This window comes from Corylus avellana, chromosome ca4 (assembly GCF_901000735.1).
Source record: "Corylus avellana chromosome ca4, CavTom2PMs-1.0".
Lineage (NCBI taxonomy): Eukaryota > Viridiplantae > Streptophyta > Magnoliopsida > Fagales > Betulaceae > Corylus > Corylus avellana.
The window spans coordinates 2,448,051-2,472,833 of record NC_081544.1 but is presented as its reverse complement, the minus strand read 5'-3'; the positions used below and the strand labels follow the sequence as shown (position 1 = coordinate 2,472,833).

General features: G+C 33.8%; 1 protein-coding gene and 3 pseudogenes across 2 annotated transcripts; 2 read left to right on the top strand and 2 right to left on the bottom strand.

Annotated features, from left to right (window-relative positions):
* Positions 1-2,432: 2,432 nt before the first annotated feature.
* On the bottom strand, positions 2,433-3,989 carry LOC132177242 (leucine-rich repeat extensin-like protein 3; annotated as a pseudogene).
* A 2,865-nt stretch (positions 3,990-6,854) lies between these two features.
* On the top strand, positions 6,855-10,557 carry LOC132177240 (rust resistance kinase Lr10-like; annotated as a pseudogene).
* A 4,782-nt stretch (positions 10,558-15,339) lies between these two features.
* On the bottom strand, positions 15,340-17,578 carry LOC132177337 (putative RING-H2 finger protein ATL21A). 2 transcript variants are annotated; one of them, XR_009439747.1, is made up of 4 exons: positions 17,303-17,578; positions 16,849-17,009; positions 16,543-16,569; positions 15,340-16,450 (listed from the first exon to the last, which is right to left on the bottom strand). XR_009439747.1 is itself a non-coding variant. In XM_059589605.1 (3 exons), the coding sequence occupies exons 1-3, from the start codon at positions 17,363-17,365 to the stop codon at positions 16,386-16,388; spliced, it is 609 nt and encodes a 202-aa protein (XP_059445588.1). In that variant the 5' UTR covers positions 17,366-17,578; the 3' UTR covers positions 15,340-16,385. The 2 variants fall into 2 exon arrangements, 1 of the variants encoding a protein (XP_059445588.1); XM_059589605.1 differs by having other exon boundaries at positions 16,849-17,578.
* A 1,480-nt stretch (positions 17,579-19,058) lies between these two features.
* LOC132177239 (rust resistance kinase Lr10-like) lies at positions 19,059-22,130 on the top strand (annotated as a pseudogene).
* Positions 22,131-24,783: the final 2,653 nt, after the last annotated feature.

The window sequence follows — 24,783 nt, the reverse complement described above, 5'->3', positions numbered from 1 at the left end:
GCACCCGACAACTGCAGCAAACAAAAAACCAAGATGAACAAGAGGGACATAAAGATGGATGGTTTTTTTTTTGTTATTAGTTTGTAAATAGAAAAAGAAAGAAGGTATTACATACCAGTGAGCTCAAGAAGCTGGCCTTGAATACCCTTAATCGACATTGAAGAGTAAAAGCCGATGGCTGAGATTGAGTAGTTGGAAGAGTATATTTTTATTCACAAGCCTGGCCCCTGCAGGGACACACAAACAGGTTCTGCGAATGATCTGTTGACGCGGTAACATTCCGCGTGTAGCGTGAAGATAGGGTGCCAGAATCTAGTGGTGTAGAAAAAGAGTACAACTTTTAGATTTTTCAGGCATGGACAGCGTCAGTAGTGATGGTTGACTTGTCTGCCTAAATAGCCTGTTTCAATTTTTTTTTTTTTTTTTTAAGGTTATTTTTAAAGTTTAAAAATTCTCAATTTAAAAGAGTAATTTATGCGATCATGCACCCTTAAGAAAGAGGAATCCTCATGTGACCATCCCAAACACTCTAAGCGGCACTCTTTGCAAGCCACCTCCCATCCGTGGGGGTGGCTGCACCCCTTGCGGGAGGTGGGAGGGGTGGCTTTTGCCAAACCCGTTAGTGCTATGCAAGTAAAATGAGTTATATGAAAAATGTAGACAGATTTACTTTAGGTGTTGTAAATAAAACTATATGATATTTTTTATAGTTTTTCAATTGTCTATATGATATTTTAATTTCATTCTTTTTCTTTCTCATGGAAAATTTGAAATTAAATTAATAGTCGAAAAGCAAATTGAAATTATCTATGCAATTGCTCAGAAAATAATATTTTCTTCTCAAAATATTAGTAGCATACTCACCACTTTTGCAATCCACCCCCACCCCAACCATTGGACTGAAACATGTGATCCTTTGAAACCAAATACTGAAGAGGGATTTTTTTTTTTTTTTTAATAAAATAAATTACTCGAGTTAATGGAGCCTTTATAATTTTGATAATTTCCAAGTCAGTTTAGCTTCCACAATTAGATCCCAGAGAAGAGAAAGAAGCTTCCTTGTGCCTACTTAATTGGAAGTTCAAACAATGGTTCTTTGCTTTGACTGGTCCACCCCACCTATCATTTCTAGCATTAGTGGCCACTCATCTGTGTGACAGACTGTGTCCAAAGTCTACACAAAGTGCCAATTCTCTAGCATACGACCTAGACAAATGAGAATTTTCCATCGATTTAAGGAAGCATTTCCAATGAAGTTCCTCTCAATTTTCCATGGAAAAATGAGAATTTAGTTTCCATCGATTCAAACTTTATCCTCTTAAAGTTTGATCATGACAATATCCTCTTAAATTAACCTTAATTTTGATTTTGATAGTCTTAATCTATCTCTACCTACAATCTCGATCTTCCCAAAAAGAAAGTATTTCTTGGTAATTTTGATTGGATCTCCATCGGTCATATTAGAGTAATGTTACAAGTCATTCTTGTATTACTTTGAGAATGATATAACTCTTAAAATTACTATTAAGCTTGTAATTGATCATTATTAAATTTTGATCAAAATGATTTTAAAATCACTTAATTTTTGGAATGACTCAAAAAATTAATCGTCATATTCTTTCTAATCGTGCTTCCCTCCCCTCCTTTCTACTTTTATTTTTTCTTTCATTTTCCCCTCTCACAATTTCACACTATTGCCTACATTTTGCTCTCTAATGTTCCACACATGATACATGGATTTTAGAGAATTCCATAAGGCCCCCATAGCCGCCCGTGAAAAAATAACCTTCACGAATTAATAGAAGGAAATGCTATTCAATTCGATCAATACGAAACACGAATTTAGAAGTTGGTTAAGACATTGGGACACATTCAAATTATAGAAATACTAAAATGATCTTAACTGGAGCTTGGAAATGAATTACCCTCATAATTAATGATAAATTCAAAACTTGGAATTGAAATGAGTTTCGAAGCTGAAACAATTCACTTTTTTTCTTCTGTAGTGACCTTCAAAAGTATATATATATATATATATATATATATAACCATTACTTCTTTCATTTCTGGATCGGATTCAAAATACAGAGAATTTATCACATGTACGTGATGAATTAAATATTAACGCAGTACATCCCTAAAACGAATGTTACCTCGACGATAATAGGTTGAGGTTTGTGGCGTGATAAGGATATAAATTCTTTAGGATTAAGTTTGATTTGCATAATTTCAAATACAAATAAATCTTTTAAATTAGGGGTCTTTCATCTCTCTCCTTTTTATCTCTTTGATTTATTAAGAAATTTCATATAGTATCCGAACGTTGCACATCATTTGAATAATTTCAAATACAAATAAATCCCTGGTTAACAAATTCCTTTTTTATTGAATACAAATGAACATTAATAATCATAAATGATTTCATTCTATCGTTATTGTGGTGGTGGATATGGAGGTGGAGGATAAGCTGAAGTTTGTGGGTAAGGTGGGGGAGGATACGTATTGGGAGGTGGAGGATAAGCTGGGTAAGGTGGTGGAGGATAAACTGAGGTTGGTGGGTAAGGTGGGGGAGGATAGGTAGCGGGAGGTGGAACAGAGTATAGAGATGGTGGATACCCTGTTGAATTAGGTGGATAGACCGGAGGCGGGTAATTAGGAGTTGCCGGTGCCGGAGTTGGTGGGTAAGGTGGGGGAGGATAGGTTGATGGATAAGGTGAAGCTGAGAATGGAGAGTAGGGAGCTGATGGAGTTGAATAGGCCGAAGTTGCGTAAGGATCAGCATTTGTAGAGGGGAGTTTAAAATACAAAGGGACTTGAGCCGTAGGCGGCGCCGACGAAGCAAAACTTGTTGTAGGTTTCTGCAATAATTCAATACAATTATTCAGCTATCCCCATGAAAAAAAAAAAAACCTTCCTGAATTAATAGAAGGAAATGGTATTCAATAATCACCCAAAATAGCAATGTAACTTACTAGGGCATTAGAATAATGTAATATTGATCGCAGTTCTCCTGCATTTCTTCCAGCTCTAGTCTGAAGAGGCCAGGCAGTGTCGTCGTAACCCTCAGAAAGCACCTTCTGCAATTGAATCCTATCACCAACAAAAACCAAAATTGTTGGAAGTCACACATTGCCTGGGTATTAAGGAGATGTGTCATTTATAAGGTGATGGAAAATCTCAACTCATAAGCTAGCTTTTGGGTTGAGTTAGGCCTAAGACCTATTTCTAACATGGTATCAGAGCCTAACCCATGCAATTAATTGGCTATGGCCCACCGTCACCCATTGTCGCACGTGTTGGCTTGGATGTCCTCCCGCCACACGTGAGGGGGCGTGTTGGAAGTCACACATTGCCTGGGTATTAAGGAGATGTGTCATTTATAAGGTGAGGGGAAACCTCAACTCATAAGCTAGCTTTTGGGTTGAGTTAGGCCCAAGACCTATTTCTAACAAAAATCAAAACTACCCCATTAAAATTTATCCAAAAGGGTCTAATAAAATACAGAAAATCATTTCAAAAATGCAATTATTTTCCACTGCCGATGAATTTGTCGGATTTAAGGGTATTGCTGTTCCAAACGCTGGCACTTATCTCCCGAAGACCTTCGATTAATTCAAACACAAACTTCTCCTGGAACATCGGAGTCTTATCACCATCTGTGCACCAAGAAACAAATGAACATGGCTCAAAAAAAAAAAATTATTAAACAGGAAAAAAAAAAAAAACACGAAGAGAACAAACCAGTGCAAGTCCTGGTGCTGAACTTGGTGCTACCATATTCGAGCAAAACGTAGGGGTCCTGCCGTGAGATCCACTGGGTGTCCTTCAAGTAGCTGCACCCATTAACTGCAACAAACCAAAAACCAAGAGGGATATATATAAAGATGGATAGTGATGTAAATAAAAAAAGAAAAAAAAGAAAGAAAGTAAGAAAGTATTACTATACCAGTGACCTCAAGAAGCTGGCCTTGAATTCCAGTAATCGACATTGAAGAGTAAATTAAAGCTGATGGCTGAGAATGAACAGTTGGAATTGGAAGGAAGATTATATTTGTATTCACAAGCCTGGCCCCCAGGGACACACAGTTTCTGGGAATATATATAATTCTAGCTAGCTATTACGCGCTTCTCTTCCGCTTCCGCCGTAGAAAAAGTGTCCAAGAAGTTTCAGATTCCGACTGCCTCCGTTGACAGCGTCAGCCTAAACAGCGCGTTTTAGTGAGAAGTTTCTTTTTTAACGTGGTCACAATTAAAAAATATTAAGAAAATACATTACCGAAATAATATGAATGTGATAAATAAAAATAAAAAATAGTTTTACTTACTATTAATTTTTTAATGTTTGCATCCTGATTAGGATACTGGTCCGACTTCCTATATATAGCTTAGTTAACTCTTTTTGTTTGGTTTTCATGAAATATTTAAAATTAAATTTGGCTGTTAAAATTATTGTGATTTTTTTTTTTACGACACATAACCTAAATCCTTTGAAACGAAATACTGAAGTTTTTTTTTTTTTTTCTTGGAAAATGGTAGATATTCTTTTTGTTTTAGGTGAATATTATTTTTTAAAAATTAAATGGGAGAAATAAAGTTCTTTTTTTTTTTTTTTAACAAATAATATTCACCTAAGATCAAGCAGAACACCTAATATTTATTTATTTATTTTTTTTTTAAAAGAAAATATTGAAGTTGATGCAGCCTTTTTATTTTTGATAATTTCTAAGTCAGTTTAGCTTCCACGTACATATAGATCCAAGAGAAGGAAGCTCCCTTGTGCCTACTTGGAAGTTCAAACAATGGTTCTTTGCTTTCATTGGTCCATCTCACCCATCATTACTAGCATCAATATATGGCCACTCATCTGTGTCTAAAGTCAACACAAGTGCCAATTCTCTTACATACGACCTTTAAAAATGAGAATTTTCCATCGATTTAAAGAAAGCATTTCCAATGAAGTTCCTTCCCAGCCCCTTTATCCTCTTAAAGTTTGAATAAATTAGCCTTAATTTTGATATTTAAAAAAAAAAAAAAAAAAAAAATTTCTATCCCTACAATATTCTCAATCCCCCCAAAAAAGAAAGCATTTCTTGTAATTTGATTGGATCTCCATCTGGGTCATATTTACTCTCCTTTTTCTTGTCTTTCTAACGTGCTTTCCTCTCCTTGGATTATTAGTTATCAATTAGGACTAAGATTAGTTTTATTTTAAAATTAAATTTATTGTTACACCAAAATTTGCACTAAGATCATTGGACCTGTTATACGACAGCAAAGCCCATAGCCCGTCGATCAAGGTAAAAGCCTAGCGCGCATATGGGCCTACTAAGGAGTAACCCAAATTTGGAAGCACGGAAACGTGGTCGCTTTACCAAGCTCATCCTCTCGGAAGACCTTGTTCACTCGGTTCACATCATTTATTGAATCAGCAACATAAGCACTAGACAGATAGGACAGCTATGGGCAAGATTTGCATTGATCATGCTAACAGCTTGATTATGGCTTAATCATTGGGGCAGTTACGACACACACTTAAATATCATTGACGATTATGCACCATTCTCTGGATTATGCTAGCCACAGTAACCGCTGTGCACCATTCTCAGAATGATATCAATAGCAAGAACGTTTTCTCATCAACCATAACGATCAGGGAACCAAAATATTAACTCCTCAATCCGTTACGCCTAAATCTCGGATCTTCCGCCCAGTCATCATCACTGTCCTCATGAGACCTAACTATAAAAAGGCTCATAGATAACAGGTACAGATAATAATTCATACTCCACTAAGCTATATATTGAGTTTATACAGACATTGACTTAAGCATTGGAGGAGAAACGCTTCGGCTACCACCCGACGCATCCTCTTAACGAGTGTTGTTATTTTGTAGGAAAGAAATAAAGTATCAGCTAAATATTACCGATCGAACTACCCTTGGGTCTACCGGTACCATACCAGAAACTGTACCAACATTTATCATTAATTGAGGGGTTTTTTTTTTTTTTTTTTTTAAAAAATCTTATTTTACTGTACGTGTCTATTTAAAGACACCAAAAAGTTAATTAATAAAATTATGATGAGTTAATTTATTAAACATGTATGTTTTCTCTAGCATTTTCCTTCTTAAAGTATGTCTTGTGTTTCTCTACTTGCGTCTTTTTGGGTCTTTTGTTGCCAACGTTGCGTCTTTTTGGGTCTTTTACGTATATACACCACCTTTTTTTCCTTTTTATTTTTATTTTGGTTTTTTCCGTCTTATTAAGATGCTCTGAATAAGCAAGAACGTGAAGAATAATGTTACTCTTAATTTACACTTATTTATTACATCCATTTTATAATAATTGGTTTATTTTAATTAAGTGACTTCAAATGTCAATCTCTTTAAAAAAATAAAAAAATAAAAAAATAAAACTTAAATATGCTTCGCTAATCGGTACGAAAAATGCACTAAATGATCCTACCTACTACTCTTGTCTGAATTAGTCTTTTTTTTTTTTTTTAATTGAAGAAAAAGAGATGTTATAAGGGGAATCTAAATTTGAGGCATTAGCGCTAAATTTAGGATGATTCAATCCCTTTTGGGTGATACCATCCCTAAATGGTTAACCTTCCACCTCTAAGTTTTAGTTTTGAATCCAAAAACAAGTTTTGAGGCATTATAACTTAAATATTAGCTCATAAAAATTTAACTAACAAAAAAAAAATAACAGAATTTTTTTTTTTTTTTTTTTTTAATATTTGGCCGACGCTAGGTTGCCTCAATTTGGTAGCCGCATAGCATGACTCGATTCTTTATGGGTATGCATGCAAAAAAATTGAATTCTAAAGAAGCCTTGGAAGTATTTCATGAAATGAAGGATACAGGAATTGAGGCTATTGCTTTCACAGCTAGCATTGGTGCAATTGGTAAGGGCGAGCAAATTCCGCTTGCTAGAGTACTAAAATTAGGATTGACAATTTTTTACACGAATTCAATACAAAATTAAAGGATTAAAATTGAGTAAGCCGACCAATTTAATTAAATAGGTCAGATTATGATGAACTTATATAGTCTTATATATACATATTCTTCGACACGATACAAACTTGACAAGCGACATAATGACATACAATTTTGACATGACTCGCAAATTCAATTCAAAATTAGAGGGTTAAGGCCTAAGGGTTAAGGTTGTAGCCATATGGCCCATGTGAGCCTGGTTTTTGAGGGCTAAAAAGTCTTCAACATGGAATAAGGCCCATGTGAGCATGTTATTCTGGTATTATTGGGCTAAAGGTTGTAGCCATATGCATGGACATAGTTTTTCAAGTTTCAACAAATTATGATTTACATTAACACATTTGATTCAGATCAAATTTGAAGAGTTTGGAAGAAGATACGAATTGAAGGTTCAATCATTGAATTAAAAAATATAGTAAATTATATATCCATTTGAAACTTGATTAATTGTGGAGATTGAATTAAAATAAACTATAATTCGTCTCTTTCCGCCACTTTCTGGATTTAATTACTCCCAACGCCTTTTTCTTTCTTCTTTCTTCTTTACTTCAATTTCTCTCTACACACTCACCCAATAGCACCACCCGTGAAGTTGATTGAACGTCTTCTTCGATCTTTTTCAATAGTTCAATTCTTCTGTAGCCTGTAGTCTGTACCAACACATTTGCTTAGAGATGGGAATCTCATATTTCTTCTTGTTTGTGGTTTTCGTCGTAAGCCTTGGAGAATGCCAAAATGGGTGTGGTGAATTACGGTGTTGAGGCGGTGCCCAGCCATCCGATTTCCCTTCCGACTTAACACTCAGCCACTCCACTGTGGGTGGCCAGGGTTTAATCTATCCTGCACTGATACAAAATATACGGTGCTCGAGCTGCCACCTTTTGTGAAGTTTTTTGTGGAAAAGATTGACTACAAATCTCAGATAATTGAATTATATGATCACCCACATCATTGCCTTCCAAGCCAGTTTCACGACCTCAATTTGTCTTCCTCGCCTTTCCTGTTCAAAGAAGAGTTGGCCAGAGCGGACTACGCCTTATTCATTTGTTCCTCAACAAAAACACAAGCTGACTATGCCATCTCTTGTCTTAGTGGCCCAAGCCATGAAGTTCGTGACTCCTTTAAGGACGATGACATAACCGATTTGCCCATAGCATCTTGTAAAAAGATGTATACTCTTCCATCAATTCCCTTTTCGTTTGAGACTCTGATTTTGAAGGGCCAATATACGGTATCAAAGGAAATCGGTGGTGATAAAACTCTGCAATTGAAGTGGTCCAGACCAGTTTGCAGAGAGTGTGAAGTGAAGGGAATGGGATGTGGATTGAGGAATAATAGCAATGAATCAGAAACAGAGTGCTTCCCTAAACATGCTAAAGGTATTATTGTTTTCTGTCCATCAATTTCCACCATTGGACTCCAGTTTCTCACAGGGGTTTCAAGCTTAGTTTATAAATGTTCATCTGGATCGGCGAGTTTCCTGTATTCATTTCCACCAAAAAATAAAACATAATTAAATGTTTGCTTCCCAATATATGTATACTTTACATGCAGGCATCATCTTAGGTTCATTTCTATTAGTAGTAGCAATCTTTGCTCTTTACCGCCTTTATAGCTATGATAAAGCAGAAAAAGAAAATCAAGCAAAGATCAAAACATTTTTGGAGGATTACAAAATTTTCAAGCCCACAAGATTCTCGTATGCCGATATTAAAAGAATTACAAATTACTTTGTTGAGAAGTTAGGCGAAGAGCATATGGAATAGTATTCAAATGAAAGCTTTCAAATGAAATTCATGTTGCGGTGAAGATGATCCTAAACACTTCCAAAGAAAATGGTAAAGGATTCATAAATGAAGTAGGGACGATGGGTAGGATTCACCACGTTAATATTGTTTGCTTGGTTGGCTTCTGTGCATATGGATTTCGACGAGCTCTAGTTTATGAGTTCTCACCAAATTATTCATTAGATAAGTTCATATCTTCGGCGGACACTAAAAATCGTTTCCTTGGAACTGCAAGATATTGCTATTGGCATAGCAAAAGGTATTGATTATCTTCATGAAGGGTGCGACCAACAAATCCTCCATTTTGATATCAAGCCTCATAATGTTTTGCTAGATGAAAATTTCAATCCAAAAATTTCTTGTGTGCCAAGGATCAAAGTGCGGTGTCATTTTTTTTCTTCATAAATCTTTAATCCTTAGAATGAAACATGAAAATAGCTTGAACGTGGAGACAAGATGAATATACTTGAGACATTTACATGAAAAAGACAACAAATATCGTGCTTAATACAAGGATTTAGGAAGGTGATTAATTGGAAGTTGTGATTATTTTTTCAACTACAAAAATATACCGACAACAATTAATGCAACAATAAATTTGCTTACTTCTAATTATTTGGGTGTTCGATCTTGCCCAGGAGGCCATGTCCTAATAACTGTATTAGAGACTCCTTGTATATATGATTGCGTTTTTGATATATAAATGGCGTAAAAGGCATTTGTCTATGTATGAAGTTGAAGAATTTCTGCAAACCCACAACAACCTCATACCAATAAAGTACTCTTACTTGGAAATTAAGAAGATGACCAAAAATTTCAAGGACAAATTAGGTGAAGGAGGCTTTGGCATGGTATACAAAAGAACGCTTTGAAATGGTCGTCTTGTAGCTATAAAGATTTTAGGTAAATCCAAAGCTAACGGACAAGACTTTATAAACGAAGTTACAACCGTTGGAAGGATTCACCATGTTCATATAGTGCAACTCATTGGTTTTTGCATTGAAGGGTCAAAGCGAGCTCTTGTATATGACTTTATGCCACATGGGTCTTTGAATAAGCACATCTTTTTACCAAAAGGAAGTGGTGTCCTCCTAAGCTACAAGAAAATATATGATATTGCTATAGGAGTTGCTCTTGGGATTGAATATTTACATCGAGGTTGTGACATGCAAATTTTGCATTTTGATATCAAGCCTCACAACATTCTTCTTGATGAGAATTTTACTCCTAAGGTTTTTGACTTTGGCCTAGCAAAATTGTATCAAGTAGATAACAACACTGTTTCTTTGACTGTAGAAAGAAGGACATTTGGGTATATGGCTCCTAAGTTATTTTACAAAAATATTGAAGGGGTCTCATACAAAGCTAATGTTTATATTGGGAATGCTGTTAATGGAAATGACAAGTAGAAGAAAGAACTTTAATGCATTTGCAGAGCATTCAAGCCAAATTTACTTTCCTACTTGGGTATATGATCATTTACAAGATGAAAAGGAAATAGAAATGGAAGATGCTTCAGAGGAGGAAAAGAAAATGGTTAAAAAGATGATCATAGTGGCATTATGGTGCATACAAATGAAGCCTTGTGATCGGCCTTCAATGAACAATGTCGTAGAAATGCTTGAAGGGGAAGTTGATTGCTTACAAATGCCTCCCATGCCTTCCATGTCATTGTTAGAGACTCCCATAATGAATACAGGAGAGACTTTGAATCAAAGTTGCTCATCAATTCAATCAGATGAATTAAATCAATCAGGTCCATTTTGATTGATATGTCAGTCTATTGAGTAATTAATTTTCTCGTGTGTATTTGATAGTACAAAGATGCTTTGATATTATGTGTAGTAAATAATATTTGCTTTTTTTTTTTTCCTAATTAAATAATATTTGCTTTGATTGATGATAACTCTTCTTATTTTTTATTTGCAAATATTCAAAGGTTACTTTCTTTTTCTTTATCGATGGTACTATTGAAAACTTTATCATGGACATCTAAATTGCAATTTCAACCACAAAATTTTTTTGTATCGTGTATAACTCTATAAATCACAAGCATTCCCAAACGTTTGATTTGGGATTGTTAAGCACAAAATCACTTGTTCGTATGGAAAGTAGGCACCTGATTATTGAACGGAGTTATGGACAGCAACAAAGATTTGTAAGGCTTGGGCATGCTATTAAGAAATCTGAAATTTTCAAGTATTTTCAATGGAGAGCCTTTTCTATTAGAGAAGTGCTAGAGAACCAAACAAATAAAATTAGAAAAATTTCTAAACTGACGTAGCAAAGGTTTTTAAATTAAAAAAATGCAATTTTCTCTCCTTTGTTTGCCACTCACGGTCTGCCACGTTAGTTTGAAATTTTTTTTGGGTTCATTTGTTTGGCTCTCTAACACTTCTCCTTCTATTAAGATGTGGTGTAAAACCCCGTTTCACAACTTTCAATAGAAATTTTGATACATTAGGTAAAAATACCAAATATAATATAAATGAAAACAATTTATCTTTAATTCAAATAAATCATGTGAACTTTTTCATTCATTCTAACTTAACATCCACCACCAAAACCTCTACCCATATTTGAGCCCTCAACACTGGAATCTTCAAAACCAATCAAGACGATTGCAGAAGGGTTATTATTTTTTTATGTTTCAAGCTGAAATGTTTCTTTTCTATTAAAGGGTGCAAAACACTCAATTTACACTATAACCTGATTAAAATTATTTTCTTTTGGATGAAGAGCCTTAACCCCATAAAAGCTTTTCGTTGAACAGGATTTTCCTGCCAAGGTTGGTGAGAAAGGCTTTATTTTAATAGTCCATCGACCAAAGCCCTAGCCCATGATACACTATTTGAAAAGAATTTGGTTCATTACAACAAGATTCTTGATGGGTATGCAAAAAAAAAAAAAAAAAAAGAAAAAAAAAAGAAGATTTCTGAAGAAGCTTTTTGAACATTTTCATGAAATCAAAGGATACTGGAATTGGGGCTACTGCTTTCATAGTTAGTCTTGTCTGGTTACTAAAATCAGGGTTTCTGTCAAACCTAAGCATTTGTAGCCATGTGGGCCAGATTTTTGAGAGCTAGAAAGTCTTTAATTCAATGTATAAGGAATATGGGGTTGTTTCCAAGATGGAACATTATGCATGATCGAATTGTTGATTTATTGAGCCAATCAGCCTGTTTAGAATCCATTGGATTTCTAACTCAATGCAGCAAAATGGTGAAATTGCAAACATAAGAGGAAAAAAAAAAAAAATTGTTCCCACAATTTAAAAGTTTAAAATTGAATATAACTCTTTATTGAACTACTTCTACTTGAATAAATTAAGGAGTATATGGCTTTATATAATTGACCTACTTTATATAATTGGCCTACTTATTGAGATAAATGCAGAATAAAACAATACATAACAAAATAAAGATTAGAATAATAAAACAAAGTCTGTCAAAATTGTAGACGGAACTTGATAGTGATTTTACACAAAATTTAATAGTAGAAATATTTGTTATTTTTACATATCATAGGGATTGGAGCTATCGGAATTTTTTAAATCACAAGAAATTTATTGTAAAATGGTATAATCACATGCAGTACTTTGCATTTTTCCGTTAAATTGATTTTATTGGAGGTTTGTGATGATGACAAATGGAAGATTAGAGATGATTTTTCATTGAAACTTACATGGACATGGTTTTTCAAGTTTCAACAAATTCATACCACTCCTTCCTTCATAATGCATGCATGTGTTGCGTTTTCATTGACATTATTGGGAGACAACAATCAATTAATTTATTATGGAGTCCATATAATTGACTGAGCATGCATCACGCTTTGGCGGCTTTGTCTATTCAGTAGGAAAAATCAGTGTTGGTGTGCCAGTTTTCCTTCTTTTTGAGCTGAGATTTCAACATCAGTAGGCCTCTGAAAAATTCCATCCATTGTTTTTCTTTGCTGATTTATGGAAGAATCAACAAACGAGGACAAAAGAGAAGTTTGAACTTATCTCCTATGACAGTGAATACAGATGTGTGTTGAATCATATATCTCATATAGTCTAATGCGATTTGTCGCGCATGAAGGTGGATCCGTTATGTTTGAATGCTGATCTCTTGCCGGTATGGGAGTTTTCGCCAGACTGCTAGGACATTTTTTGGTTTCTTCTCATTCCGTTATGATATCTTTCATAAATTGTGAATTATTCCTAACAGTTACCCTTTAATGCAATCTTTATCACGGGAAATCTCTTTCCGTCATGTTATCTTCCATAAATTTGAGATTATCTCAACATTAATAAAAAAAAAAAAAGATAATATTTAATAATATTTAAATATAAGAAAAGAAAAATATCAGTGGGTTCATTTGAAATATAAAGTAACGTATGCTTGTGATTTTTTTTATTTTTTTGGTTTTTTAAATTAGATATGTGTGATGTTATCCATTAAATGGTCAATTCTAAGAGTTAATAATTATATTTTGTTTGAGGTTGTGATAATGAAAGCAGTGAGGACTTTCGGTGCACGTATCCAGTTTCTTCACTGACCAATTAACAATAAATCCAATAAAGTTTGGAAGTTATCTCCATCCAAAGAATCCACGCTTCAAGTCGATCTTCTCCAAGAAAATTGAATGATAAATAAAAGTAACTAATAAGAGTTTGAAAGTTTATTGGAAAAGTAATGTTAATTAGTAGACAATTATATTACTAAGGATCAGGGGCATCAAACCCTAGAAAGAGAGCATCATAGAGATCGAGAGCATAGCAGAGTGGGGGAGGGAGTTACGATTCCCTCCTCGATCCCCGCCCCCTTTCTCTTTCCCCCTTCCATCTCCCTTTCTCGGGGTGTTTTTTAGCGGCACGTGATTGGCCAGCGGTGGCGAGTGAGAGTGTATTGGGTTTTTGTTATTATATTTTTGTTGTTTTTAAATAAGAATATATTCTCTATAGATATGCTTTTAGTCGCGATATATGAGGTGAAGTGGGAGCAAACCATAGACTGATGACAGAGGAGTTATCAAGTATAAAGAAAAATTATCACTGTGGTAAAGGCAGCGAAGAGGATAAAGCACTAGTAGTGGAGATAAAAAAGCCAGGGAATCAAGGACCTGTAAACGGATAGAGATATGATTCGCCAGAATTTACTGTAGATTTGAAACTCATTGAGACGGTAACTTTTTATAGATATTGTCTTTGTTTTATAATAGCCTGTGACGCTATTGTGTATGTTATAAATAATGTTTGAGTTGTGAAGATTCCAACTTATATCTTTAACATTGTACGGAGCATTTTGTTCCATTTGATTGTTATATATATATATATATATATATATATATATATATATATATATATATTGACAATTATATTATTTTAATGATGTAGTGATATATATATATATTTTTTTTTATTGTCATATAATTAAGTTATACAACACATTAACATAGGTAGCATGTCATTATATCATACAATTGGAAGGATAAACTCAAAATATGTTCGGATTTAGCCAGAATTAATTAAAATATGGTAAAACTATTGCAAGATTCCCCCATAGCCTATATAATTTAGGAGTAATGCTAGATATTATCTGTTTATCCTTTTTTTTTTATTCTCCTAAAGTTGATGTAGCTTTTAAAATCACCATTAAATTTTAGATGAAACATACTTGAATTTTAATTCAATGGTCATTTTGAAAACCATATCAACTTTAGAAGGATAAAAAGATGGTCCATAACATTACTCATAATTTACCTATTCTATCAAATACATTGAAAATATAACAATTATCCAACTTCGAGTAACGTGTGCATTATTTTTTATATCATAGAATTGATCATAATGTGTACTTTAGAGAACATTCGTAACAAAATTTCAAGTTAAAATAGACAGATAAAATGATCATTAAATCCATAATGTGCAATATTTTTTTTAATAAAAGTATTAAAATATTGATTAAATTTATAATTTTTTTTAGTAGCATAATCAAATATCCTGAGTTTAAACATTGACTCTATAATTTACTTCTAATTCAATAAAATATTTTACGTGGACATCACATATTAAAAATAGAGTTTTCTGTTTTTGGTTTTGTTTTTGTAACAAACCAACTTACATTCAAACAAAGAGGTTACAGGGAGGAGAACAAAACAGAAAAGAAACAAACAAAGACAAGCTTACTAGAAACCCCAACTGGATAGATCTCAAAAAAAGGAATGAGATCATAAAGGGAAAGGAGAGATGTAAATCTCACATGTAAAGAAGTGTGTTAAACTATTTTACTTCTTCTTATTAACTTAAACTTTTAAAATAACTGGTAATTTAATAAGAGAAGTGCATTATGTATACTTAATTTATAGAACATTCCTCTTTTGCAAGAAATTGTGATCATCAAACGTGCGTAGTGGTACTGAAACTATAAAGATTTTCACTTTCAGATTAATTATACAATTCACAATCCAAGAACTCGACAACTTTTTTTTAAAAAAAAAAAGAAAAAAAAAAAAAAAAGGAAAGATTAATAGTTCTAATCCTTGAGTACAACATGATTGCAAATGGTTTGACCATTATTCTTGTTCTGAGATGACATCTAACTTTTGGTTTAGATTCATTCTTGTGGTACTTGTTGAGGCAAATGGATTAGGAGGCATAGTTAATTCATGCCCTCCTTCCAACATTTGAATGACAACTTTCATGGAAGGGCGATTTGTTGGGTGCTATTGGATGCACCAAAGTCCAACAATTGCAAGTTTTTTGGCAATTTCAGCATTTTCATCATCCTTAATAACGACTCGTAGGTCTTCTTTTTGTTCTAAGAAATTGTAGATCCATTCTGGAAAGTAAACTTGACTAGTATTCTCCGCTGTAATGTCAACATTTTTCCTCCCTCCAACCACTTCAAGCAATAAAATTCCAAAACTATAGATATCGGATTTATAAGAAACATTTCTAAAGTTCCTAGAGAACACTTCTGGTGCAATATATCTCGTGGTCCCTCTGGCTGTGGTCATGGACACTGCACTCTTATCCTTGAAGCACAACTTGGCAAGATCAAAATCAGAAAATTTTGGATTGAAATTTGCATCTAGCAAAACATTATGAGGCTTGATATCAAAATGGAGGATTTGTTGGTTGCACCCTTCATGAAGATAATCAGTACTTTTTGCTATGCCAATAGCAATATCTTGCAGTTTGTTCCAACCAAGAAAACGATTTTTAGTGTCTGTTGAAGATATGAACTTATCTAATAAATAATTCGGTAAGAATTCATAAACTAGCTAGAGCTCGTCGAAATCCATCTGCAGAGAAGCCAACCAAGCGAACTATATTAACATGGTGGATCCTACCCATCGTTCCTACTTCATTTATGAATTATTCACCATTTTCTTTGGAAGTGTTTAGGATCATCTTCACCGCAACATGAATTTCATTTGAAAGCTTTCCTTTGAATATTGTTCCAAATGCTCCTTCGCCTAACTTCTCGACAAATTGATTTGTAATCCTTTTAATATCGGCATACGAGAATCTTGTGGGCTTGAAATTTTTGTAATCCTCCAAAAATGTTTTGATCTTTGCTTGATTTTGTTTTTCTGCTTTATCATAGCTATAAAGGCGGTAAAGAGCAAAGACTGCTACTACGTACTAATAGAAATGAACCTAAGATGATGCCTGCATGTTAAAACATAATTCGTCAAGTGATCAAGAACTTCCTTCTACCGAATAATAAATACTTCAAAGTGAATAGTAGATCGAGGACTCACCAGGAATCTTTAACTTCGATAATAGACCTGTTAAAGATTTAACAAAATTAGATTCTCATTGTACACAGCAGAAAATAAATAATTGCTAAAGTGTGATACAGAAAATAAGCTTGTTATTTTTCTTTGCGTTAGATGAATGAATCAACAGGGCAAGTAAAGTATACATATATTGGGAAGCAAACATTTAATTAATTTTGTTTTATTTTTGGGTGGAAATGAATACAGGAAACTCGCCGATGCAGATGAACATTTTTAAACTAAGCTTGAAACCTCTGTGAGAAACTGATGGACAGAAGACAATAATACCTTTAGCATGTTTAGGAAAGCACTCTGTTTCTGATTCATTGCTATTATTCCTCAATCTACATCGCATGCCCTTCTCTTCACACTCGCTGCAAACTGGTCTGGACCAATTCAATTGCAGAGTTTTATCATCACCGATTTCCTTTGATACCGAATGTTGGCCCCTAAAAATCAGAGTCTTAGTCGAAATGGGAATTGATGGAAGAGTATACATCTTTTTACAAGATGCTATGGGCAAATCGGTTATGTCATCGTCCTTAAAGAAGGCACGAACTTCATGGCTTGGGCCACTAAGACAAGAGATGGCATAGTCAGCTTGTGTTTCTGTTGAGGAACAATTGAATAAGGCGTAGTCCATCATGAAAAACTCTTTTTTGATCAGGAAAGGAGAGGAAGACAAATTGAGTTGGTGAAGCTGTCTTGGAAAGCAATGATATGGGTCATGTATTTCAATTACCTGAGATTTATAGTCAATCTTTTTCACAAAGAACTTCAAAGAAGTTGGCAGCTCGAGCACCATATGTTTTGTATCAGTACAGGATAGATTAAACCCAGGCCATCCAAAGTGATGTGGCTGACTGTTAAGTCGGAAGGGAAATCGAATGGCTGGGCCACCGCCTCCACACCGTAATTCATCACACCCAACATTCTAGTGGCCTTCTCCAAGGCCTACGGCGAAAGCCACAAACAATAAGAAATATGAGATGCCCATGCATTTGAAAGCAAATATGCATCTCCGTGGTCCGGAAGGTTCAAATATGAGATTACCATTTCAAAGCATAAATATTTATGTTTCTGGGTTTGGTTTTTCTCCGGTGATTACCTCTCACCCTGTTCAAGTGAGCAGTAAACTCCGGGTGAAATTATCATTGACTTGGGCTTGAGGCATTTTTTATGCAGGGTCAAAGTTAATTACCAGCATGCTATTGCTAGCTGGTCCTCCTAAAATTGATATTTTCGCCCCTATCCATTTCATTTTAAATGGGACTGAATTAAATGACGTTTTTTAAAAAAAAATTTTTATGTCGGCCACTAATTAAAAATAAATTTAAAACACGCAATCTCAGTCAAATATGTGTGAAACCGTGAAAATACGTTAATCGATCGGTTGGATGTGAATAAAAGAGGGTCCTTTAAGCTAAAGGGAGCAAGAAGATAATTAGCACTACAAAAAAATTGATATTTTTTTAGTGACAAACAGTACAAGAGTTTTGCCACATCAGCATTTTTTGACGTGGCAAAAAAACAGTACAAGAGTTTTGCCACGTCAGCATTTTCTGACGCGCTAGTTTGGCGCGTCAGAAATTTCTGACGCGTCAAATTGGCGAGTCAGAAATTTCTTGGTGCGCTAGAATTTTCTGATGCACTAAATTTAGTGCGTTAGAAAACAAATCGCCAAAATTTTGAAAATTTTCCCTCTTCTTATTTTCCCTAAACTTTTTTCCTCTTTTTATTATTCCCTCCTCATTTATTTTTCCCACACACTCTCTCTCTCCTCTCTCAATATTCTCCCTTCTCTCCACGGCCACGGCAGATAGAAGAAATTTCTTCTTAAGGAGAAGAAAAAGAAAAGGAGAAGAGAAGAAGAAGAAAAAGAAAGGGAGAAGAGAAGAAGAAGAAGAGAAGCAAAAAAAAAAAAAAGAAGAAGAAGAGGAGAAGATTAGAAGATTAGAAGAGAGAGAAAAGTGAGAGCCGGAGAAAAGAAGAGAGAGAGAAAATTGAGATCTAGATCTCTGCACCATAGAAATGTGTTTCATGGTGTAGAGATCTCTGCACCATGAAACACAGATCTGCACGACAGCGTGAGGGAGCTATCGTGCAGAGGATTAATTCCAAAAAAAACATAATAATAATTTAATTGAAAATTAATTTAAATTAATAAATTTTTTAATTGAAAAAAAATTTCCAGAAAAATTTTTTTTAAAAAAATTTTATTTAATTTTTCGATTTTCTGACATGCGTCAGAACTACCACGTTAAAAAAAATTTTGACGTGTGAGACAGTAGAACGTCAGAATTTACCCACTGACGCGTTAGGAAATTTTTTTTTTTCTGTCACCTATGTTTCTGACAATCTACACGCATCAGAAACGACACGTCAGAGAAATTTTCTGACGCGTCGGACACCATAAGACGTCAAAAATCTCTAGTAAAAAACAAATTGTTTTTTTTGTAGTGTAGAATCTCTCTCTCACACTCTCTGTCCCTCTCAAAATGGCAGGACGAGTGGCCTTCCCTGCTGGACTCTGTGCCCTTATTATTATTGTACTTGTCCATGAGAGTTGCAGTGCAGAGGATGGTCATCTCTGTGCTCCTTCTTCCTGCAGCGATATCCGTAACATAAGCTATCCCTTTCGATTACAAAACCATCCACAAAGCTGCGGCAACCAAAGGTACACCCTTTCATATATGTGAGAACAACCAAACAGTGTTATACTTACATGGCGGAAAATACTACGTACGGCAAATCAATTACGAAAACTACACAATCCGAGTGGTAGACTCTGGTAATGATGAGGTATCCATCCCTCGTCATTTTCTAAACCGCAAGAATTTCAGTGACGGGGTTCCATATACCACGAATGAAACGACTCTATCAAAGGGTGTGGTTTTTGTGATGTGTGAAAATTCGGTGAATTCTCCATTCTATTTGAAGACTTCATCTTGCTTTAGGAATATTGGAGAGTATTCTTCCAAGATGTATAGATATGTTAAAGTCGGCAGAACCAACGCAGAGGATGTGGAGGACTCGTGCCAAGTCGATCGAATGTTTCTGACATCGTTGCCTCGAGATGATGACCGACATGTTTCTTGTTCAGACGTCCACAACGAATTGGTATATGGTTTTGAGCTTTCATGGCCCCACAACGAATCGGCTCGATTTGGTGAGTAAAGAAAGGATGCAGAGAAAAAAAAACAAATGATGATTTCTAATTCCAAGTTTTCAACAGCTAATGTTCTTATTTTCTTTGTCAAAGCAGGACGACTAATACTGGCATCCGCCATAGGTAACGTTTCTCTCAAAAAATTGATTTTTGATTTTGATTTTGATTTTTTTTCAAACGGGAATTGAAAGGGGTAAAGATCTCAAAATAATTTTTTTTTTTTTTGAATGTTAATATAATTGGACGAGTGTCCCGATGACAGAAAGTATATAAATAACTTGTTAAAATATTGATTAAATGTTTAAATTTATTTTTAATTATCAATATAACTAAAACTAATATATATGAAAGAAATATAATTAACCAAGTGTTTGGGAATTAGTTGATCTCAAACTTTTATGCTTTGTTTAGATCTCAATCTTTCTTTGACCCTCCAATTCTGTTGCTACTTCCTTCATACTAGGCCTATCCTCTCCTTACACTTCTAAGCACTTCTTTGCAAGATTAGCCACTTCCTTTTTTCATGCCCGACACCTTTTTTCTATGATAACAAACGATTAGTATTCTATGCATTTCCTTTCAAAGGAGTAAGGAGTAATTCAATCCGTTAAGGAACACGCCTTATGAAACGAAATTCACTAGTTCAAATCTCTCGCCACCTTTCCCTCAATCTCCTTTTTCGGACGTGTCAATAAAAGGTATTCTATGCATTTCTGCGCATAAAATCTATTATAATGTATTCAAAATTTGTTTACCAACTAACCTCATAAAGAAAAATATTCACCCAAACTAATAGGTTATAACCTATTTGCTTAGCTAATTAGCTAAACAAAAAGTGAGAATGCACAAAATCGAGCACAATGAATTTAAAGCCCATACAGGTAAAATCTAGAGGTTTTTCAAAGTTTAAGTTTCCTCTTAAGCATGAACAAGGGGAAATTATTTAATTTTTGATCAATTACTAATTGATTCATATTTTTCTATATGTTGTTGTAGATTTTCTTGCGGTACTACTGATCACTGGTAAGAATTTGCTTCTCTCCTTTAATCTTCAATTTTTAACAGATCATTACTTAGAATGTGAAACATGAAAATAGTTTGAACGTGTAGACATGATGAAAATATTTATGAAATTTACAGGAAAAGGACAACAAATACCACGCTTAATTATAAGGATTTAGGAAGGAGATTAATTAGAAGTTATTACTAATTTTTATCAACTAAAAATAGTGGTGTTGACACCAATAAAACAATAAACTAATTTGTTTTCTTCTAATTACTTGGATGTTCATGCTCAGGACTATACCATGCCCCAATAACTATATTAGGGACTCCATGCGTGATTGCGTTTTTGATATACAAATGTCGTAGAAGGCATTTATCTATGTATACTGCTATTCAAGAATTTCTGCAAACCCACAACAACCTCATGCCAATAAGGTATTCATACTCAGAAATTAAGAAGGTGACCAAAAATTTGAAGGACAAATTGGGTGAAGGAGGCTATGCCACTGTGTATAAAGGAAGGCTTCGAAGTGGCCAACTTGTAGCTATATATAAAGATGCTAGGTAAATCCAACGCTAACAGACAAGATTTTATAAACGAAGTTGCAACCATTGGAAGAATCACCACGTTAATGTAGTGCGGCTTATTGGTTTTTGCATTCAAGGGTCAAACTGGGCTCTTATATATGAATTCATGCCTAAAGGATCTTTGAATAAGTACATTTTTTTCACCAGAAGAAAGTGTTATCTTAAGCTACAACAAAATATATGATATTGCTATCGGAGTTGGTCGTGGGATTGAATATTGCATCGAGGGTGTGACATGCAGATTTTACATTTTGATATCAAGCCTCACAACATTCTTCTTGATGAGAATTTTATTCCTAAGGTTTCTGACTTTGGCCTTGCAAAACTGTATCCAGTAGATAACAACATTGTTTATTTGACTTCTGCACGAGGGACATTAGGATATATGGCTTCTGAATTATTCTACAAAAACATTGGAGGTATCTCCTACAAATCTGATATTTATAGTTTTGGAATGTTATTGATGGAAATAGCGGGTAAAAGAAAAAACTTAAATGCATATGCGGAGCATTCAAGCCAAATCTACTTTCCTACTTGGGTCTATGACCAATTGCAAGATGGAAATGACATAGAAATGGAAGACGCCACAGAAGAGGAAAAGAAAAGGATTAAGAAGATGATTATAGTGGCATTATGGTGCATACAGATGAAGCCTAGTGATCGCCCTTAAATGAATAATGTCGTAGAAATGTTTGAAGGAGAAATTGAATGCCTACAAATGCCTCCCATGCCTACTCTTTCATCGCCAGAGAGACCTGCTATGGATGCTGAAGAGAATTCAAATCCAAGTTGCTCGTCAATTCAATAAGAGGAATCAAATCAATTAACTCAATTTTAAATACAAATTAATTAATATATAAATTTGTGGAGTAGTTATTTTGATAGCAGAAAGATGCTTGATATTTATGTATAGTAAATAAGAGTTCCTTTGATTGATGATAACTCTTCTTATTATGTCATTTCGTGTGTTCGGATTCTATTTCCTCATGCTTGACCACTGAATAGTGTTATATATAGTTTGAGAAGTTTTGGTGCTATTCTTCATCATCCAGTACTAGTTTTATCCTTTGCTTTGTAAGTTTGGCATATTGGACTTGACCAATCCTTGTCGCTTAGAGATAATCATGGTCACATTAATTCATAAATTTATATTTTTGCATGTGGAAGATAACGAGCAATTCGAGCAACGGTTTTTTGAAAGCTTTGGAAGAATACAGTGATAAATATACAACAATGGTTGAAGGTTTAAAGTCACCCTAGGGTTTGGGTTTGATTTATTCGATGGGTGATTGACATGCTTTTGGTGAGTAATGGTTCGAGATATAAATTTAGCGCATAAGGTGTTTGAGAAAATGCCTGTGAAGAATATTGTACCATGGTTACGTGGACTTTGATAGTAACTAGGTTCATGCAATAATGTTACCCATTAGAGGTTATAAATTTTGGTGTTTTTGGGAATAGGAAATTGTAGTCGAAATTTTATTTTCTTTCATTTAACCGTGTATATGACCCCACTTACAAACCTTAGTACGTAGTCGGTGATGAAATTGAGCATTTCATTTGATAAGACAATAAAATATCAATAATGATGATTTATCTTAATCATGAAAATAGTGACTATTAATTGATATGGTGGTTTGTTTGGGATGCACTGAGTTGTTATTATGTAAACTATTGTCAACTGAATAACTTGAATTTACGACTATTTAGTCAATGTTGTGAGTAATGTAAATTTAAATGTAAAGAGTAGGTCACTTGGATGTATTTAGTTGAGTATTTTCTATCTTATCTTATTGTAAGTTTCTATTTAAAGACATTGGCCATAAAGTTACTAAAATTATCGATGAATTAATTTATCAAATGTTTAGGCTGTTGTTGACAGAGGTTTAGGTTGTTCGAACTACCTTAAAGTAAGGAGGCCTAAGATCTCTCGAATTATTTAATAAAAATCTTTCTTTTTAATTCTCTGGCACATGTGACGTGGGCACATAACACATCTCTAGCGTTTTCCTTCTAGAAGTATGTTTTTTTTTCCTCTCTCTCCTTTGCTCTTTTTGGGTTTTTAGTTGCCCATGCCAGGTGACCATATATACATATGTACACCACCTTTCATGGATTTTTTTTTTTTTTTTTTTTTTCTAAAACTTTACTTTAAACCCTTGAACTACCACATATTTTAAGAAAACTCTTATAAATTTCAAAAACTCTTAATTTAACCCCATAAACTTTCAATTTGATTCAATACCCCAATCCGAAATTTTACTTTAAACCCCTGAACTACCACATATTTTGAAAAAACTCTCATAAATTTCAAAAACTCTCAATTTAACCCCATAAACTTTCAATTTGATTCAATACCCCAATCCGTTAGATTCAGCCATTAACCTTTAACAAAAGGGTATATATCTTATAAATTCCTAAGTCAACGCGGCAAAACAGAAAACTTCCCAAACTTTTTTTTTTTTTTTACGATTTTTTACTCCTTTGAATAGGGGTGTCAATGCGGGCGGTTAAAAACCACCCACTAACCACTTAACCGCTTAATCGTATTAACCGCTAAACGCTATAACCGCCTAGCGGTTATTGGGTTTACTAACCATAACCGCTAACCGCCTTTTTATATAATATATTTTTATAATTATAATTATAAAAATATTTATACATATAATATAATCACTTGATCATTAAATCACAATTCTTTTTTGTAAAAAAAAATTAAATCACAATTTGAGTATTAATATATTATCACTATAATTTATATGATTATATCACATGATCAATTGATCATTAAATCATTTGATTATATTAACAAATTATACATATATAATATGACATAACTCATAAGTATACTAATTCATACTAATATAACAATTAAATATCTAGAGACTTATTTCCAATGTATGTTATAAACTTATAAATCTATATATGTTATAAGTCTATATAAGTCTACATATGCATATGAATAATATAAATGTATAATATCAATACTTAATCATATGATTCAATGACAATTCAAATACTTTATTCAAGACTTCAAGTGAATCATATTATTAATGTACAATGATGATATGATTCGTATAATATCAAATTAAGTAATTGACATTGGATTAAACAATGACCAATGTGTTACTTATAAACACAATTTAAGTATTAATGTATTATCATTATATGTTGTGACAGTTGTCTGAATTCTGAACTTTTTTTTACATGTTGTGTTTATTTATTTATTTATTTTTTATTTTAAAAAAGTTAACCGGTTATGATTTAATATTTAAGGAAATTTTTTTAAAGTACAAGTAAATGTAAATTTTGGGTCAAATATTTTTGATTTTTCAATATGGGCTCTTTTTATAGCAATTGGGCCCAATAAGATATTAAAAATACAAGAAAAAAAAATGAGGGTAAAAAAAAACCCAAAAAAATAAGTCCAAAAAGCCCTAAAGAAAGCCCAAAAAGCCCAA